Source organism: Nyctereutes procyonoides, unplaced genomic scaffold (assembly GCF_905146905.1).
Source record: "Nyctereutes procyonoides isolate TBG_1078 unplaced genomic scaffold, NYPRO_anot_genome, whole genome shotgun sequence".
Lineage (NCBI taxonomy): Eukaryota > Metazoa > Chordata > Mammalia > Carnivora > Canidae > Nyctereutes > Nyctereutes procyonoides.
In genome coordinates, this window is record NW_026575142.1 from 42663305 (window position 1) to 42683217 (window position 19913).

General features: G+C 62.1%; 1 protein-coding gene across 1 annotated transcript; it reads right to left on the reverse strand.

The window, feature by feature from the left end:
• Nucleotides 1-726: 726 nt before the first annotated feature.
• On the reverse strand, nt 727-15875 carry SLC6A19 (solute carrier family 6 member 19). The gene is made up of 12 exons (XM_055308241.1): nt 15639-15875; nt 10322-10462; nt 9707-9844; nt 8441-8622; nt 8230-8340; nt 7883-7995; nt 6408-6536; nt 6167-6323; nt 4391-4595; nt 4135-4294; nt 2726-2888; nt 727-2549 (listed from the first exon to the last, which is right to left on the reverse strand). The coding sequence occupies exons 1-12, from the start codon at nt 15838-15840 to the stop codon at nt 2346-2348; spliced, it is 1905 nt and encodes a 634-aa protein (XP_055164216.1). The 5' UTR covers nt 15841-15875; the 3' UTR covers nt 727-2345.
• Between the last annotated feature and the right edge of the window lie 4038 nt (nt 15876-19913).

Below are 19913 nucleotides of genomic sequence, written 5' to 3' on the forward strand. Positions count from 1 at the left end.
GGGAAGGGTGGGGGGCCTGTGTTCCAGAGGGGCTCCTGGTGGGGCAGGAGGCAGGGGCAGGGGTAGGGGTGGGAGGGGCTTCTTCTTTTCCTCCCAGTACCCACTGGCACCCTCTGGCAGCAGGTAGACAGCAAGAGACCCTTGGCCACAGGGGAGGGTTGGACTCAGCCAGGCCAGAGGATGTGTGCATGTCCCCTCCGCGTGGGGTCCTCCTTCGGTGGGTTGGAGCATGATGGACTGATGAGTGGACTCAGCCTGGGCCACCCAGGGGGCCTCCTGTACCTGTTGACGCCCAGGGGATGCTTCCAGGACAGCCTGGGGCCCCGGATGTGAAATTCCGACTTCCCGGGATGCTGGTCTTACACAGGCCTAAACACATGGGTCCCAGACACGGGGGCCCTGGTAGACACACCTCCAGTGATTCTTTCTTGGGTGAGACAGGAATGTGACAAACAGAGGGCAGGGGTGCAGCCCCCAGACCAGCAGACCTGACCTCACCAGGGCACACAGCCGAAGCCCAAGGCCCACCCACCGCCTGCTTGTCGTGGAGCCTCAGGCCACGCCCAGGGCTCCTTGGACATAGCAACCTCATGTCATGACTTCTGCAGAGGGAACCCCCCTCCCCCCGACCAGAGCAACAGTCCCACACTGCCCTGAGCGACGAGGGCCCTGCTGTTCACGCGTCCCTCTGCATTTAGACAACATTTAGGCCAAGCCTATGAAACAGTGATTTATTTAGACAAGTACACATTACACCCACAAATACAGCAGGCTTGTGAAACAGGTGCTCATGGGGGGACAGAGGGACTGACTGAGCCCCCAGGCCACACACCTCAGGCTTCTCTACACGTGACTGGGAGGGCAATGTGTCCACAGGGTGCCAGTCCTGTTCTGTCTGTGGGGGTGCTTTGGGGAGAGGAGGGCAGAGGCTGTAGTGATGCAGATGGGGGCTCCCGGGCAGGCACACGCCATCATGGCCCTGTGGGGTGCTGGGAGCTCCCTGAGGTCTCTGCAGATCATGTCACCACAGGATGGAAGGCAGTGGGATGGGGACAGGGCACTGGGGCATCCAAGTAGGGGGGACATTGCTCCAAGACCCACCCTCCACTCAAGTCCTCACCCCTGACGAGGGGATTCTCAGAAAGTCCAGCTTAACTTAAACTTCCAGATTTTTCCATGGAGAGTGAAGATGAGGTCATTAAAAAAACCACCCCATGTGCCAAGTGACTTTGGCTGAGATCAGCTGTCAAATCCCAGAAAACAGGCCTTCCCATGATGGGGAGGGAAGAGCGGGTGCCAGCCTTCACTGAGGGGCGCCGAGCTGATGGGCTTCCCTGGCCCTGATGCGCTGGGGACACGTGGCTTGTCCTCCATGGTGGCTGTGGCCGAGTTACCCTATAACCCATCTTTTCCAGCACCTGGCTAAAAATTCATGCAGTGAATGCCCTGGTGAGAAAACCTGGGTCTGAGTGCTCCCGTATGTGCGCAGCTGGGTGCAATGATTAACCGGCCGGCCTCACTGAGCCGGCGTCCTGCCAAGGCCCGGAGCCCTTCCCCGACGGGCAGGCGGGCAGACCCCGGAGGGACCCCACCAACTGTTCCGGAGCTCACAACCCTGGGGCTTGAGAAGGGCGGTCCTCATGGTGGGGCGCCCGTGCCCCGCTTTCCCGTGAGCTGCCTGGTCAAGGGTCCATAGCAAGGGGGAGGGGGAGCGGCAAGGAGCCTGGTTCTGAGAGCCTGATGGAGCATCAGGCTCCTGTCTCCTATGGGGCGAGCACCTAGGGCGCGGCCTCCCCAGGCACTGCAGCCTCGAGCACGTGCTTGGAGCGTGTGTGGGTGGGCAGGACCCAAGCAGGGTTGGCCCTGGATGGCAGCACCTGCCCCACCACATTCGTGACCAGGGCCAGTGAGCGGGCACCAGGCCCTGTGTGGCAGGTGTGTGTGCACATGTACAGGTGTGCACACATGGACGCATGGCTGTGTATGCACATATACACACATGTATACACACATGCCCAGCACATGTATACAATACACACACATATCATAGCCATGCCCACCATGTACCCGTGCACATATATACACACATACTGAGACATGACACACACACTTGTGCACATGCACACACACGTATGTGCCCACATGTTTGCACATACACACCACATACACACATGTGTATGCATACATGTATACACACGTGCACATAACACATGCATACACACCCACACATGTATAGACACACATGTATGCATGCACTTACACAATATAGACACCCATGTGTACATGTGCACACACCCTCACAGACCCTCCCCGACACCAACAGCTGCACCTGCTGGGCCGGCCGCTCAGTACTTCAGGTCCCCATTGATGGAGGTCGTGGATGGCCCGCTGACCAGCCCCTGGCGGTCCCCTGACCCCTGGCAGCGGTTCCTGATGAGCTTGTAGACTGCAAAGCCGGGGATGACCAGGCAGGGCACCCCAGCCACGATGACCACCACGGCGTATACCCAGCCCGGGTACGGGACCTTCTGGGATTTGGGAAATTCCTCCTGGGGAGAGGGCAGTGGTGGGAGGCCGCGTGTCCAGCCAGCAGGGTCTCCCTGGGGCAGACACCCCTCCCCCATGGGTCACCTCTTGGCCCTCCAGGGCACAGGACCCCCACTGCGCCTTCCCTGCAGCCCCTCCCCCACAGCCCATCCCCCCAGCCCACAGCCCTACAACTCACATAGGAGGGGTCCCAGATGCTGTATATCAGCTCCTCTTTGACCTTGACCACGAAGAAGAACAGGAAGATGACCAGCATGAGCAGCGGGCTGACCACTCTCCACATGACTTGCCAGAAGATGTTGGGCTTGTGGCCAATCATAAACTCGATGTCTCTGTTGAACCTGGACACAGCGGGAAGGAAGCCATCACTGGGGGACAGCGACAGGCCTGTGGTCCCATCGAGGCAGGGTGTCCGGCCTGTCCAGCCCAGACACACCATCTGCAGTGCCACAGCCTCTACAAGAACCCCGTTGGTGCACCAGCAGCCACCTCTGGGGGCCTGTGGGCCTTCTGCTGCCCCGAGGGGCCACTGCCCAGGGCTCCAGCCCATAAACTCGCCACGTGGGGTTCTGGGCGGGCATCACACAGAGCTGGGGTCAGTGCTCCTGGGGACGGAGGGCCCTGACCCTGGACAGCTCCACCATCTCCTGCCCGTCCGGGCAGGACTGTCTCCTGCACCACAGTCCACTGTCTGTAGAAGTTGGCATGGAGCATGCAGACCATGGCCATGAGCTGCCCAGGACCACAGAGAACCCAGAGGACACTTGTGGGAAGGTACTGACACCCAGGCCCTGTCCGCAGGACAGACCCAGCAGGGCCAGAGAGGGCTGTGGTGTGCCCTATGCCCAGGACTTGTCCTCCCTGCAGCACGTGGCATGATATCCCTGCCAGCGTCTGGCTTCAAACTGTCCCGGGGTGGTCACAGATGGCCAAGCCCTCACTGGGACAGTCACAGGCCCATGTCAGAACTGGCGGCTTGGTGCACAGCAACCGTCTTTCTCCATGTCGCTGGCGTGGCAACAGCTGGTCTGCAAGGGCTCCTTGCTCCCACCACCCCCAGCTTGCAGTGTGCTGCAGAGACCTGCACTCATGCAGGGAGCTCTTGCGGGTCCGGAGGAGGCATCCCAAGTCAGCGCTCCTCCAAGGGCTGGTGCGTGTTTCACGGTGACAGACACAGGCAGGCGGTGTCTGAGGCCCTGGGAGCCCAGCTCCTAGCGAGAGCCCAGGGGCCAGGTTTCACGCCCACATGGTGCACCTTTGCTTCTGACACTTGGGTTATGAATGTTTTAAATCACGTGGTCAGACCCAAGGGTCTGTGTTTTCCTTTGTGGTTGCTGTTTCCTCTCCTCCCACCCCCAGATTGCACAGCCTGCAAGTGCTCATCTCTGTAGGGTCTGGAAGCTTCTGGAAGCTGGGGGAAGCACCGTGTGGATTGCTCTGGCATCTGGTGGGCATCCGTCCGCGGCGCGTCTGCTCCGCCCTCAGCCACGTTCAGCCCTGCAGCACGGTGCACCTGCCTCACCCTGCCCCAGATGCGGCCCCACTCACCCTGGTGGGAACCTCCTGCCACCATGGCCTCCCTCCTACCTGTCAATGCCGTACACGTAGACGACCGCAAACATCTCGCAGAAGGCGATGATGAGCAGGGGGATGGAGCCGGCATAGCTGTCCAGCAGGGACAGCCAGTACTGGCCAGAGTTCAGCGTGAAGATGAAGGCGATTAGGTAGGTCCCCAGGCAGATGAGGCCTGCGGGTCAGAGAACACGGCCACTGCCCAGCCAGGCCCTGCGTCCCCACCGTAGCCACACCCGGAGGCGGTCCTCACGGCCCTGGCCCCACATACCTGTGAGCAGCTCTTTGGGCCACTTTTTAGGGATGATCTTGAGGTCCTGCAGGGGCACCACCACGCCCTCCATGTTCCCAAACATGGACGACAGGCCGAGGCAGAAGAGCATGATGAAGAAGAGAACGGACCACAGCGGGGACACGGGCATCCTGGTGATGGCCTCTGTGAAGACGATGAAGGCCAGCCCCGTGCCCTCCACACCCTGCAGGGTTGGAGACAGGTGCGTCACAAGGGCACACGTCCCCGAGGGTCCGCTCCTTCCCCACCCCTCACTGGGCGCCACCCCCTCCCCCTGCCGAACCCCCACCTTGCAAGGACAGCGCCGAGCTGAGCCATTTGAGGAAATAACCAGAATTCTCTGTTAGGCTCGACTGTATTTTTAAAAGCTGAACTGGTTTGACAGCCAGGAATTGGATCTCACTGTTCGGGGGCAGTCGGAGCCCCAAGCTGCCCAGACAGACATGCAACAGACAGGGGCATCGTCTGCTCGCTGACGGCTGGGCTCGGAGCTCAGGGTGACCCCAGCGAGGCCTGAGCCAGTGCCCGGAGTGGATGCCCTGGACCTGAGCCCAGTGGGCCCGCCGGAGTGGCCGCGGGGGGATGTGTGCTCCCACGGGCTGGCAGCTACAGAGGCACCAGGTCAGCAGGGTCGGCGAGGCCTCTGCTGTAGCCCCTCCCTTCCACTGTTCCCGCCACTGGGCTGAGGGGCTAAGCCAGGGCCCCCAGGCCCAGCGCTCCCTGTGGGGCATCAGTCCCAGTCCCGGGGACACGCTCAGAAGTCAGGGATCCCAAAGCAACGTCACAGCATTTACAGGAGTTTGCGTGGAGATGGGCTCTGCCTTCTGCACACAAACACTTCCCGGGGGGGGGGGGGCAGTGAGAGAGCAAGGAACTTAAGAGGAGGCTGTTGTGAACGGTGCATCGGCGGTCCACACAGAGGAGCTGCACACGCCCACGTGGACGGAGGAGGAGCGAGAGGGGCACCTTGTGGTGACCAGGCGGGGCCGGCCAACCCAGGGACACAAACTCTCCATTTGCTGGTGGCAGAAGCGCCTGCCTGGTGGCCTGGGACATGCCCTGCGTGCCTGACCCTCCGTTAGCTCGCTTCCAGAAGAGCAGGAATTCAGAGTCTGTGTTACCCTGGGGCCACCCTGCCCCTTGTCCTGCACTGCACCATGGGGGACAGACTGGGCAAGGGGACCCTCTGGTGCCCCTGCTCTGCTGGCGGGGCTCACTCTCTGCACACATCACTCCTGCGGGGCCAGGTACCACGTGTCCCTGGGCCACCGTGCCAGGCCCTGAAAACGTGCAACATGTCCTCCCCAAATATTGCATGGCTCCAAATAAGAAAAGTGCAAGATGAACATTAGTAGATATTGGCCGTAAATCTTAACAGTAGGCAACACCTCTGATCGTGACACTTGGCATTCAGAAATGTTCGTGCATCAGAGGACGATTTGCAGCTACAAGGTGACCTGCACCATGGCAGCTGAGAAATGTCTGCCAGTCTCTGACATAATGCGTGCCATCGTGGCGACACGAGGTTGAGGGCATGGCTCTGATGACTTGGGGGAGTTACAGCAAACATGGACGTGGGGGTGTTTGCATGCGTTTGACACGAGGCTCTGTAGCGCCTGGAACCCCCAGTGGGCACAGAGGGGCCAAGCCCATCAGAACTCAGCTTGCAGGGAAGCTTGGTGCCCACCCAGTGGAGTCCTTCACCCCTCCCCCCGCCTACTCCTGAATCACAAGAGCGCCACCCAAAGGACCGACCTCTGAGAGGAACGTGTTAATGTCGCAGGTCTGGAAGCTCAGCTTTGCAAAGGCCTCGGGGTAGGTGTTGTTGTACCAACGCTGCACCTCTGCAAAGTTCTCCTGTGTCACGTTGCCCTCAGGCAGGTCAAACCCATTGATGAGCGTCAGGATGTTCCTGGGAAGACAGGGGGGCTGGCTGCAGGCCTGGTGGACTTGCCGGAGGTGACATGCAAGCTCCCAAGGCAGGCAGGCCACCTACGTGTTGAAACAGTCGTCGAAGCGCTCGGTGGCACGGAAGCCGATGATGGAGTAGACCACTGTGGCCGCGTACACTGACGTGAAGCCGTTGATGATGGACACGATCAACGAGTCCATCTCACAGTTATTGCTGCCGCGAGAGTGGCATCCAGTCACCGCTGGCCAGGGCCGCCCACCGGGCCCAAGTCAGCACCCCGCGAAGCCAGGCACGGGCCCCCCCCCACGAGGCCGGGCACGGGGCTCCAGCGGCTTAGCCAGGGGGTCACAGCCATGGGGGATGCAGCAGGCCCACGGCCCGCCCCGCTCCGCCCTTCCCATCACTTCCCCAGGCCCCTGCTGTGCAGACCCTGGAGACCCTGAGTCCAGCCCCTGCTCCCCCGGGCGTGAGGCTTCGAGGAGGCAGGCCAAGTCAGGACCCCCATCTCCACCTGGACCTCCACCTCCACCCACCCCGCCACCCTGCCTGATGAGGCCAACATCCCCTTTCCCGATGCTTCCGGTGGCTGGCATGAGAAAGTGGGAGGACAACAGGTGTTGGCAGGGGTGTGGACGGAATGGGCCTGCTGCAGGGCTGGGGGGACATGAAATGGGGTGGCTTCTGTGGAAAGTGCCTCCTCAAGCCCCTAACCCCATAGCAGCCCCACCCCATGCACCCGGGCGCAGGGAAGGCAGGTCCGCACCAGAGCTCGGACACTAATGTTCATGGCGGCGTGTGCACAGAATGTGGAAACAGCTCACATGTCTGTCATGGAAGGACGCGGTGTGCGGCCCGTCCACACCCAGATATTGCTCGGCCCGACACAAGCTGCGGCAGGGTGGGGGCGAGGGCTCCCATGGGACGGCCGTGTGGTCTGGGCCCAGGGCTGGCGCCGGCCCCCCGGGCAGGCAGCAGCACCACCAGCTGGCGTGCACTCAGCAGGCGAGTGGCCACAGGTGGAAGCACCTGCTTCCAGGTCCATCCTCGGCTGCCTCCTGTCCCCCCCACCCCCAGCACCACGGCCAGAAGATGAGCCCCCACCTGGCCCTGCACCCTCCACGTCTGCTCACACGGCTCATTTGTCTCTCTGCTGGACCACGGGTCCCAGCAAGACAGTCCTGGTGCATTGGGTGGGAAACGAGGAGGTACCCCCTTAACGCTTGTGGAGATGAAATGCCGCCAACTCTATGCGCGGAGGCCCTGGCCCCTTCCATGTGGGTGTCGGTTTGGGGGGGGGCTGACAGGGCCGGTACTTCTGGGGTCCTGGGTGCCAGGGTGCCACGGGGGGTGGGTGGGGTGGGGTGAGCAGCAGGCCTTACTCTCGCTGGGTTGGAGGTGCCCGGGACAGGCCAGGTTGTAAATGGGTCTCCCTGGGGGTGGGAGGCTCGTGAAAGCCCCCCCGAAGCATCACCCCGCCTCTTTGCGCCCATCAGCAGGGCTACCCATCATCCATCCACCCCTCGCGGTAGGGAGGCTGAGGCACGTGGCGCCACACTCACTGCACGGAGTTGTAGCTGGAGAAGGAGATGAGGCCCCCGAAGGCCAGTGAGAAGGAGTAGAAGACCTGGGCCCCCGCGTCCAGCCAGGTGACCGGGTTGGCCAGCTCCGTGACCTGCAGCCAGACAGAGACCTCAGCAGCGCTCTCTAGGACGGGGGTGGGGTGGGGTGGGGACACACAGCCCGGTGATGGCCACTGACGCATGTCCTGGTGATGGCCACCCTCTGTGCACATGGCCACAGTCCAGCCAGCAGGTCAGGTGCGCAGACTCCCAGGGGCCCAGGGCTGGCCGTCCCCTACCTGGCCTCTCCCGTGCCCTCCCACCCTGGGCAACCTTGGGAGACTCACGTTGGGCGTGAAGAGGAACACGATGCCATTGGTGGCTCCCTTCAGCGTCAGGCCCCGGATGAGGAAGATGGTTAGGACGATGTAGGGCAGCGTCGAGGTGATGTACACGGCCTGTGGACACAGCGGGTGTGGGACCAGGGGCAGGGGGGGTCGTGCCCCTCACAGCTGGCTGAGGGCCTGGCGGCCCGGGTACCGCCACCCCCGCCAGCACCTTCCCAGTGGTCTCAATGCCACGAATGGTGCACACGTAGAGGACGCTCCAGGCACAGGTGAGACAGAGCAGGATCCACCACTGTATAGAGCCGGAGTCGCTGATGGAGGTGGAGATGTTGAGGGTCTCCCGGTACCAGAAGTAGTCTACGGAGGAGCTGCGGGCACACTCGTCCACGTAGCCTGCAGGTGGGCATCCGCACACGTCAGATTGGGTCGCACAGTGTGCGCAAGGTGGGGGAACGAGAGCCCGGGGCCCAAGCCACAGGACACACAGGCTGTGCTTTTGACATGTCGACAACAGGGATGTGGTGCATGTACATGGGTGTGCACACACATGCTCGTGCACAGCTGCACCGGTGCACACACACATGCACATAAGCATGCCCACGCATGGTGCACATGCACATGAATATGAGTGTACCTGCACACAAACATGACTCAAGTGCACGTGTGCACTCACGTGCACATGCATACCCACACACCTGTGTACAGGTGGGGCATGCACCCCAGGCCTCGACTGCCTGCCTTCTTCCTCTTGCCCCTGCCACAGTTCTCACAAGGGACCCAAGACTTAGCGGGGGCCCACTCCCACCCCCAGGAATGGTGTTCAACCTCCTGTGTCCTCCTCATGTGGGTCCTGGGGCCCTGGGGGCCCTTCCAGGCAGCCTGACACCCTGCCAAGGGGAAGCAGTCTAGTCCTGACAGGCCCCCATGCCGTCCTCAGAGAGGTTTCCAAGGGCAGAGGGCTCTGTCCCCTGCTGACCCTGAGGGGCCCATGTGGCCGGCCCTGACTCTGGCACGTCTGGGGGGATCCTGCAGCAAACCACACTGGCCACTCTGCTGTTGGACCGTCACCCACACCACGTCCACGCCCTGATGCCCAGCCAAGCAGAGGGTGAGGAAGGCAGGGGGTGGAGGGGGAGCAGGATGCTGCCCCAGAGGGTCAGGAGCAGCTCCCCAGAAGCCCTGCACAGGACCTGGAGGCCCAGCGGGTGGGGCCCCCTCCCCTTCCCCTCCCTCTCCGTCCCTCAGTAGCACCGGGCGGCCACCGTCCTGGGAGGGAAGCCAGCATCTCTAAGGGCTTTCCACCCTCACTGTGACTGTTTTTAATGCCCTGTTGTCTTATCTGTGCTGTTTTCTCCAAACCTGAGCTACCGTCATCCAGAATTTGGAAAATCAGAGGGGAGCTATTTGTGGACAGTCAGCCTGCACAGCCCGTGTGGATCCCTAGCCCCCCCGGCCCCCGGCCGTGCCAAGGCCTCACCTGTCCGGTTGGCATTGAGCGGGCACTCACTCCAGGGCAGAGGGTCCTCAAAGGAGTTGAAGAAATACCACATGACCCAGGCGATGATGGTGTTGTAGTAGAGGCCCACCATGAAGGACACAAACATGGAGGCGATGCCTGGGGGAGCCAGACCATCACTGCTCAGGAGTGGGGGACACTGCTGAGGCGAGGGGTCAGCTCTGGGGTGAGGGGGTCAGTGCTGGGGAGGGGTCAGCTCTGGGGTGAGGGGGTCAGTGCGGGGGAGGGGTCAACACTGGGAAGGAACCTCAGTGGTCAGTGCCCCTCCCGGTCTGTCTGGAGCAGGGGTCCTGCTCTCCCCGTGTGTCTATGCCCTCCCATCCACTGGGCACCTGGGACTCAGGACCGCCTCTGCTGCCCTGCAGGTCCCTGGTGGCTGGCAGTGACCGGGCCTGGACCAGCGGCCTATGGTCCCTGAGATCCTAAGAAAGGGCTCGCACAGGCCTGGGGGGTAGAGCCCTGGGCCCCACCCCTGGCTGAACTCAGGCAGAGAGAACAGAGAAGGAAGGAGGGGGCGCTTGCTGGCTGCCCTGGCAACCCTGGCAACCCAGGCTCCCACCAGGTTAGGACACGCACCTACACCCTTCAGGGCCGGGTGGATGGAGCTCCAGACGCCCACGCTCCCCTTCCGCAGCCTCTGCCCAATGGCGAACTCCAGGTGCAGCAGGGGGATGCCCTCCACGACCAGCAGGATGAGGAACGGAATCATAAAGGCCCCTGGGTGGGAAGATGGCAGTTGTGTGGACAGGGGACAGCACCCGGGAGGACAAAGGCCACCTCTGGGGACACAGGTGTTTGTCGAAACACTCACAGAGTGGTGACACCAGCTGTGCTGACCTCACCACGGAGGAGGCCAGCGCCCTAATAGCTACAGGCACCATTTCACATGGAGCTGCCTTGCACTGCGCCCCAACAGTGGCATCCGTGTGTCGTGCACAGCAGCTCTTGGGAATTAGCGGAGGTGTCCCTGTGCTGGGCGGAGAACAGGGGGCAGGACGGCCTCCATTCGGAGGTCTGGAAGGGTCATAGGGGAGGGGTCACGGGAGCCCGGGGTCCAGAGGCCATCCAGGTCATGCACCAGGGGCTGTCCACCTGAGCCTTGGGAAGCCAGCCAGGACGCACTGAGAAGGACCTCTCATGGCCCTGGCCAGGGGCCGTGAGCACACGACAGGATGCGGGGACCGCCCCCGGGGCCATGGGACAGGCTTCACCATCAGCGCGGGGTCACCAGGACCCTGGTGGTATCACGGGCCCTCCTGGCTTCAGGGCCACCAGGAAACCAAGGAGGCTCTCCAGGCACTGCCGTGCAGCACAGTGCCGAGCGTGACCCCGCAGAGGTTCCAGGAGGCTGGGAGCGCGGGGCCAGGATGCAGCCCTGCTGCCGAGACCTGACACGCTTACTGCCTCAAGACAGACGGGTGGATCTGGGTGCCCGTGTGCTGGCTGTGGGCACTGGCTCCCTGGAGCCCCGTGGGCCGAGACCACTGACCTGGGACGCTTTCTCGCCGGGCGCCCCTTGGGCCCCGCTGATGGGGGTGAGGGCCAGCGGTGAGCCTGCGGGGTGCCGGTACCTGCCCTTCTGCCCACTGCTCCTCACCCTGCTGGGCCAGGGGTCTGCCCACATGGCCACACAGGGCAGCCCAGCCCACTCTGAACCCTATCCCCTGCCCCTGGGCCCTTTCTCCCCCTGTTCTCCCAGCCCCTGGCCCGGAGCCACACCGTCTCCTCCTCCTTCACTTCCACCCCGTCCCTCCCACGCCCACACCTCCACGGACGACCATCATGTCCGTGTGTGCAGCTCTCCGGATGAGGGGGGCTCAGACCCTGGTCTAGAGGTCGGGGTGGGGATCAGGAGGGGGCGCTGCAGGTGCAGGTGTGTGCATGTGTCCAGGCACAGGGGTCTGAGTGTCCGTGTGTACATGTGCATGGGTGCGTGTGCCTGTACTGGTATGTCTGTGCGAGCATCCCTGGGTGCGTGACTATGTGTGTGTGTGTGTGATCGTGAGAACAAAAGCCCTCTCTTTTCCATCCCTCCATGTGTCTGCCTGCCTTTCTGTCTGTGGGGTTTTCCAGGGATAGGCTCTGGAGGCTGGGGTCAATGTTCAGGAATGCACAGAGTGTGGTGTGAGGGGGTGTGAAGCTGGAGTGACCGTGACAGGAGAGCAAGCTCGGGTACCAGGGAAGGAAGAGCCACCAGCCAGAGTCCCTGGGGGTGGGGGTGCAGCCCGGGCCCCTCCTTCCCACCAGCACCTGCTCACTGAGTCACCGTGTCAGCGAGGAATGTGGAAGTGAGAAAAGACTTGCCTCCCTAATCTCCTTCAGGGCTGGATTTGAAAACTTTTGAGCAAAACCACCAAGAAAACAAGTCCATTCTGGCACAGAGTTTGCAAACATCCTTCAATTGCATCCCCTTACCTCGTGATACCAAGCTCCGTCTCCAGCAGGAGACTCCTATTCACGCTCTGAAACCCCACCTGGGCAGCCCCTCTTCGGGGAAGCGTCTGCACTGCCTGTGCTCCTGGCACCCTGGCTCACATGAGCTCCTCTGCGCCACCAGGCCAGCGGGTCCCTGCGCGTCAGGCTCGGCCTCAGGGAGCAGGGGTGCCATGAGGGCCACATAGGAACCAGGACAACCCCCAGAGTGAGTCCCAGCCGTGGGGGCAGGTGGGTCCACCCAAGCCAACGGGACCTCGGCCCCTTGTCCTTCCCAGGGAGGAGCGTGTTCTCAAGCAACACCAAGTGCTCTTTGCAGATCAAGGCCCAGGAAGGCCCGGCTTTCTTTCTAAAACCCGGAGACTCCCTCCCATGGGTAGAGGTGCAGGAAGCGGGGAAGGAGGAAGGAGCGTGGCCAGCAGGTACCGTGGCGCCTGGATGTGGTTCCAAAGGTCCCAGGAGATGGGCCTCTCGCGACTGCCCAGGCGCCGGCACCGGCACCGGTGCACACACACGCGGAGGCAGAAGGGGGGCGGGAGGGGAGGACGGCGCCCGCGGGAGACAGGCCCAGAGGCACGCGGCGGTCCTGTTCTCTCTGAGGAGCTGGGAAGCAGGGCAGGGGTGCGCAGGCCTTCTGCCCGCAGAGCGGGTTCCCGGCCAGACAAGTGTCCGCGAGGCTCCGCAGACTCCCGGGAGCCCTAACTGTGTTAATAGGGGGTGGGCGTATTACAAAGCCTCGGTGGGCTGCGAGGGCGGGTTGGGTTTTGGGTTGCTGGATCCGGAACTGGTCCCTGGGCTTGTGTGTGGGACGAGGAGCACACGTGCTGTGGGGCCGGCCTCCCGGGGCACATGCCACCTTCCCCAGATGCCCGCTGCTGGGCCTGGTCCCTCCACAGCCCCTTTCCTCAGTTCCCTAAAAGCAGGTGAGGATGACTGCCCACCCCCCACCCCAGGGCCTTCCCACCTCCTGCCTGCCGTCCAGACCAGACAGGACAGTGGTGAGACATTCAAGCCAAGAAGAAGTCGCCCAGATGCTGCAGAGCCATCTTGTATATGGACAAACTGCCCCCGCTGGGCCTGGGCCACCCGCTGTCCTCCCTTCAAGTTGCTTCTCTGGTCTGAGGGTTCCCAGTCCGCACACGGAGGGCCCAACTGTGCCGGCAGGGGTGGCCAGAGGAGACGCCCAGGGGCAGGGACGGCTTGTCTGGGGTCTGGAGGTCATGACCCCAGGAGTGGAGCCACCTGGGACCCACGCTCCTGAAGGCCCTCCTTGTCAGGGCCCTGCACCCTCGACCCACACCCAGGCCCCTTTGAGGCCTGGAAGGCTCTGCCCACATGACCCTTGCCACCTCTTCCCCAACCCTGGGGAATACCCAGCCCACAGGCACACCCCTGTCAGCAGGGGAGACAGGGATCTCACACACAGTCCTGTGCAGCATCAAGGATGCGGCCTCGGGGGCGGGGGGGGGGGGGTGCCTGGAGCTCATTGCCCATTGGCTGTCGTACTTAAGGCTGCAAGTGTGTAGATCTGTGGCAGGCCGGCCACCAGGAGCCTGCCCTCTGCAAGGGGGTGGGGACCCAGACACGGCCCCAGGGAGCCAGTGTGGAGCCACCATGGCCAAGGCATGGAAGGACAGAGTTATCTGAGCTCACAGGGAAGAACCTCCCAAAGCGAAGTGGCCGGGAGATGTGCCCAGAAAGCCTGTGGCCAGGTGGTGGGAGTTTGGGAGAAGGGATGGGGCAAATCCTAACGCCAGCTTCGGGTCCTCTGGTTCACCTGTCCCCGCCCATCATCCCCTGCCTAGGCCCACACCCTAGGTTTCCTCCCAAATCAGAAGGACCTCCTGCAGTCCCTTCCCTCTTCCCACCCTATTCCCACTGCCATCCCCTCCCCTCTCCTCCCATTCCTCCCAGGAACTCTCAGTCTCTGCTGACAGGGTGGAGCCTCCCAGCAGAGACGCAGCTCCCGGGGGCACTCGAGGACAGTCCCATCAGTCCACAGTGTCTGGGGGCAAGGTTCCCCCACTGCCCCCTTGGATTCGTAGCGAGTGTGGCTGCACCTGAAAGCCCCCATTCCTCATGGTGAGTTCTGTGAGGGGCCCTATGGCCTCTGGTCTAGGGTTTACCTGGCCAACTGCCCTGGTCAGTAGTACTGAAGACGTTAAAGTCCCTCTCAGCATGGTCCTGGGCAATCCTGGGGGGGTCCACTGGTGCCTCCTGCCCTCCGCTCAGGGGACCAGCATCTGCTCTCCACCCACCAAGTGGGTCCATCCCTAGTGGCCCCTGGGGCCATGCAGAGCACCAGGATGCCAGCACAGGGGTGCAGCTGGCCCCTAGCCCAGCCAGCAGGCTTTGCCCACTCCTGGGGTGGGGAGCAGGTCTGCTCTGGACGGAGCTCCCAGTTGGAACTGAGCAGGGGTAGAGGGGGCAGGGAGAGGCTGGGGCCCTCTCCTAGGGCTACAGAAGGAAGGGGCGGCTGAGGGCAGACTCATGGACATCAGGGGCTCCAGTGCTGGGGACCCTCCTCCACCCCACGCCCCCCAGCTCCCAGGAACGCAGGTGGGACCAGGGGCTTGCAAGGCCCTGCTTCCCAGACTGGGGAGATCAAGCCCTGGGAAATTCAGGACTGGCGAGGTTGACCCAGAAACAAGCATTTCTGCTTTTCCTGAGGACACTTTTATACCACGAAGCTCAGGTGAGGCTGTAGGTCCCTCAGACTCAGAAGGAGAATGAGCCCTTGTCACTCACATCCCTGGAGTGCCTGCCCCTCTGCAGAGCCCACCCTGCTCCAGGCGGCCGCACCCCTCCCACCCCGGGGACACGTGGGGGCTCCATCCCCGTAGCCCGTGGGCACTGGGAGAGTGAGTGGGGGGACGAGGCCACTGGGCAGAGACCCAACAGCACTGGGGGACCTGCAGATGGGGACGGGGGCTCGACCTGTGGAAGAGGGGAGACCCTTGGGTTGGGGGTGAGGCCTTTGGAGGCCTCTGGAGGGGGCAGGGTGGGCTGAGGCCAGGGCACCCTTCTGTGGGTCGCCTGCTGCTACGCAGCCCCTTCTCTGACCACCCAGGAATGCGGTGCCCGCCTCTGGGCTTAGGACCTGGCTGAAGCACAGGGAGGGCCTCGTGGTGGACCTGAGGAGGGCTGGGCTCATGGTCTCTGCCACGGCTCCATCCAGAGGAGTGGCTGGCTCTTCTCGGACCCCTACACCCGAGCGGGGCTCCCCAACGCTTGGACACTTGGATGCGGGTGTCAGGGCAGCACACATCTGTCCCCACACACCACAAGCAGGAGCAGCACCGTGTAGGGGCCTGAACCACATCCAGCCCTGCCCCCGGTGCAGATGTGGAGGCTTGGGGTGCTCCGAGGGAAGGCACCAACACGTGCACCAGGGGTGATGGGGCCCTGGTGGGGGTCTTGCACACCCGAGCCCCAGCCTGCCTTCCACGCCGCGGCCTACCTCCACCATGGCTCTGGCACAGGTAGGGGAAGCGCCACACGTTGCCCAGGCCCACGCAGAAGCCCACGCAGGTGAGCATGTACTGAGCCTTGTTGTCCCACTTGGGCCGGGAGCTGGCCTCTTCCTTCTCGATGTTTTCTAGCTGGTCCAGGGATGGGATCCGGTCCTCCAGGCCGGGATTGGGCAGCACGAGCCTCACCATGGTGGTCGCCAGGCAGGTCCCTCACAGCAGAGGCAGGCCAGGAACCAGAGGGTGAGTGGCCACGGGCCCAGAGCCCCAGCACTTTATAGGGAACCTTTGGCACCTTGCCCCAGGCACCTGGCGTCAGCAGATCTGGAGGCGAGTCCGCCCCAACTGTTAATGCCTTATCTGCAGAGGCGCCGCAGACCCTCAGAGGCTGCTCCGCAGGCGCTGGCCAGCCCCTCCCGCTGAGCAAACGCCATGTCGGCCAGCTCCCACCCCCGAGGGTGCTCCCAGGCCAGATCCCCCCACCCCTGCTCTGATAGCCCTGCCCTGCTCTGCAGGACACTGCTCCTCCTTAGACCCTTGGATGCTTAGCTCACTGTCCCCCCTCCCAGCACATGGGGCCCAGGAGCAGCCCCGACCCCAGTCCCAGGTGGGGGCTGATAGCCCACTGCCCCCCTCACGCCAGCCCTGGAGCTGCCTGGACCCTGCCTGGCCCACGCTCTAGGCTCTAAATAGCCCCCCAGAGCGGCTTGAGTCTCGTCAGAGCTCCTTCAGGTGTGGTGCCTCTAGGCTGGGCCCATGAGACCCAGAATGGCCTCCAGGGCACCTGAGCCCATGGCTGTTCCCTGTTCCCAGAGGCGTCGTCCGAGCTGGGTGGTGGGTCAGCAATGGGAATCAGGGTCCCTGCCCCCCCAGGACAGAATGGTCAGGCAGGGGACACAGGGAAACCAACAGCACGTGCAGAGAGCAAGGTTGCCCCACTTGCTGCCCTTGGGGCTGAGGAGGGTGGGGGGCAGGAGGGGATGGCAGCGGGGAGACTGGAAGAGAACCCCACCCGGGGTTCATGTCTGAGCAGATGGAAGGCAGAGCAGGGACTTTGGGGCAGTGTGTATGCAGGGAGGGGTCTATGTCTGTCCCTGCTCTGCACCCCTGCCCCGCTGTCCTGAGCCTGTCAATCCTGCTCCCGCTGGCTGCCTTTCCTCTGGTCAGTGGCTGAGCCTCTGAGTCCCCGCCTGGGGACTTTCCCTGGGTGACGCCATTAGCCGCCTTCCTCTGGCCTTCAGGGTCAGCTGTGCACAGAGCCCTCCCCGACGGGCTGCTCGCTGACCTCCCTGCCCACCTGTCCTGCCCCCGGGACGGGCTCTGTCATTGTGACTTCTTATCTGTCTTCCTGGGGACCTGCACTCTGGACAATAATGTCTCCAAGGCCGGCACGGTCTGTCCTGACCCCAACCCCACCCCATGAGATGAGAGTGGTTCACACTGACATTCGCAGAACAATCTAGGGAGGGCGGGGAAGGTCACTCAGGAGCCGACCTTTGCTCCTAAGACAGGGGAGCTGGGGAAGGGTGGGGGCCGGAAGGGATAGATCCGGTTAGAATTTAGGGGTGTCTAGTTCCTGAGGTGAGAGGGCAGGGCAGGCGGGCAGCAGTCATGGCACAGAGATGGAGGGAGAGACAGGGAGAGATAGAGACAGAGACCAAAGGAGAGACAGAGATGGAGAGAGAGACAGAGGGACACAGGGATGGAGGGAGAGATGGAGACAGAGACGGAGGAGAGATAGAGGGAGAGACAGAGATGGAGGAAGAGAGGGACACAGAGAGAGAAGAAGAGATAGGAGAGAAGTGGCCCAGGCTGACCCAGGCCAAGGGCTGGGGAACCAGGGAAAATCTGGAGACGGGGACCATGAGGGCCTGTGGGGTGAGGAGTCTGGAGCCTGGGGCGAGCTGGGGCACAGCCCTGGCCTCCATTCCGGGTGCGAGCAGAGTGGGAGCCCCTCCCCACAGGATGCAGAGGCAGGAATCCTGGTGTGGGGAGGATCCCTGGCCCACTGCAGGCCCTTCCCTGGGGTATAGCTGGGCCGTCCTCTGGGTGGCTCTCTCTGGAAGCTTCCGCAGGAGTCCTGACCTGGCCCACCCTCCCTGCAGCAGCCAAGCCCCTGTCCTGGCCAAGCCTCCCGGGCTCTGAGGTCCAGCTCCCACGTGGGTAGGACACGGATCGTAGGATGCAGTTCCCAACTGCTTCCCAGGAATGTTATCCGGAAAGGGTACCTGAGCAGACCAGGGTCTTGGCGACAGGCAGGGGCGGCCGCCAGGGTCCTCTGGGTTCCATCGAGACCCACAGCAAAGCTGTGCTTCCTCACGAGCCCATAGGGGTCCCAGTGGAGTGCCAACGAGGCTGATGCCCCGTGACGCTGCCACGGTGGCTGGGGGTGACCCCCAGGACCTGCATTCCTAGGCAGGGACCGACCACAGGTGCAGGAGGCAGGACAGAGGGCCCCCACAGTCCCACTGCACTCCCCTGCTCCCTCCTGCGTGTCTAAGGGCAATGGCCTCAGAGGCCAGAACGTCCCACCTGACCTGCCTTGACCTCACCTTGTCTCCCCCACTCTGGCCCGAGGTCCCCTTGGTCACCCCTGTGCAGCAGGCCACTTGTGCCCCAGGGCCTTTGCCCCTGCCTGCTCCTCCTGCGCCCACCAGGCTGCCATCCCCCCTGTATCCCACTCGTGACCTCAGCCCTCCCAGCACAGGGGCCTGCTGCCCCGTCCCCCCCGCCACCTCTGTTCCCCTTCTCTTTTCCTTTCCCTATTTCATAGCATCACTTCTTTCTAACATGTGTGTGGTTTATTGGGTTACATGTTGAACTTGTCTCCTCCCACTGGAGGTGAGATCCACATGCAGAATCTGCTCCTCCTCGCTGACCAGGCCCAGGGCCCTCGAGGGTGCCTGATGCCTCCAACACTCTCAGCATCGACCCAGTGAGGGTTCCCCACCCCTGGGGCCCATGGTGCTGCCCCTAGATGGGCATGTCCTGGGAGGCAGTGAGATAGACGCCCGGGCCACCCCTCCCAGCTCTACATGCCAGGGCAGCTGCCCGGGGACCACGGGAGCCCCCACACCGCACACCAGGGTGGCTCCCTTCAGAAATGCCAGGTAGCTCAGGTGAATGATGAATGGACTCAACAAGACTTTGCTTTTACTACGACTGTGATTACAGATGGAAAGACTGAGGCTACCTCCCCACCCTGTCCTGGATCCTGGGGTTTGAGAAATGACAGCCCCACATGGGGTGGCACAGGGCCTGGAGGGCCTCCATCCAAGCCAGACAGGTGATGGGGCACATTGTCAACAGTGGCAGTCACTCACGACGGACATGTGTCCCAGGCCGGCAAGGACCCTGGAGTGGAGTCCTCGTCGGTGACAGTGATGGCACTTAGGCCCTGTCCTCAACCCCTGCCTTCACCCACCATTGCCATAGCAATACTTTCACACAACAAATACATGTTCAGTAAGCAGTTTATGAGTTTTCAGGCACAGACGACAGAGATGGGCTCACAGCTGTCACACAGTCCTGCAGCAGTAGTGTGGACACCGAGTGGGAGGTCCTGGCCTGCATGGATCCACCGGTGTGGAGTGTTGGACACGCATGTGACACGACATGGACGCAATTTCTCTTCTTTGTGATGTTCTTGGCATCGTCTCGCTAACTGACTTTCTCGTGCAAATACGAACAGAATACACGTACCACGCGGAAGATGCACCAATCAACTGTGTCGTCGGTAAGGCTTCCAGTCAACAGTAGGTGACTGGTAGGATTTTAGGAAGTCAGGTTATACGTGGGATTTCTTTCTTTTTTAAAAAGATTTTATTTTATTTATTCACAAGAGACACAGAGAGAGAGGCAAAGACACAGGCAGAGAGAGAGAAGCAGGTTCCTTGCGGGGATCCCGATGTGGGACTCGATCCCAGGACCCCGGGATCAGGCCCTGAGCTTGAGACGCTTAACTGCTGAGCCACCCAGGCATCCCTACACGTGGGATTTCTACGGTGCAGGGACTGTGCCCCCAACCCTCACATTCCAGCCTCACCTATATGAGTGCATGTGTGTGTGCAAGTGACACATGCACACTCACTGCTTGAAATTATACTGTCTGTGCATGATTTTAACTTGATTTTATATTTTGAGACTTCTCCTTTTGTCAGATTTAAGATTTTAAACTAAATTTATAATCTTATCTATTTTATTTTTTATTAGTTTTTACTAAACGTTTCTTTCAAATGCCAATTTTGATGTGAAACATGGAAAGT

What these genes read in the sequence shown, in the direction of transcription:
- SLC6A19 (XM_055308241.1), bottom strand. Translation starts at nt 15,840, where the DNA reads ATGGTGAGGCTCGTGCTGCCCAATCCCGGCCTGGAGGACCGGATCCCA. An exon ending in TTCGACGACTGTTTCAACAC is followed by an intron (nt 6,324 to 6,407) that starts GTAGGTGGCCTG and finishes CTGTCTTCCCAG; the next exon opens with GAACATCCTGACGCTCATCA. An exon ending in GCATCTGGGACCCCTCCTAT is followed by an intron (nt 2,550 to 2,725) that starts GTGAGTTGTAGG and finishes CCCTCTCCCCAG; the next exon opens with GAGGAATTTCCCAAATCCCA.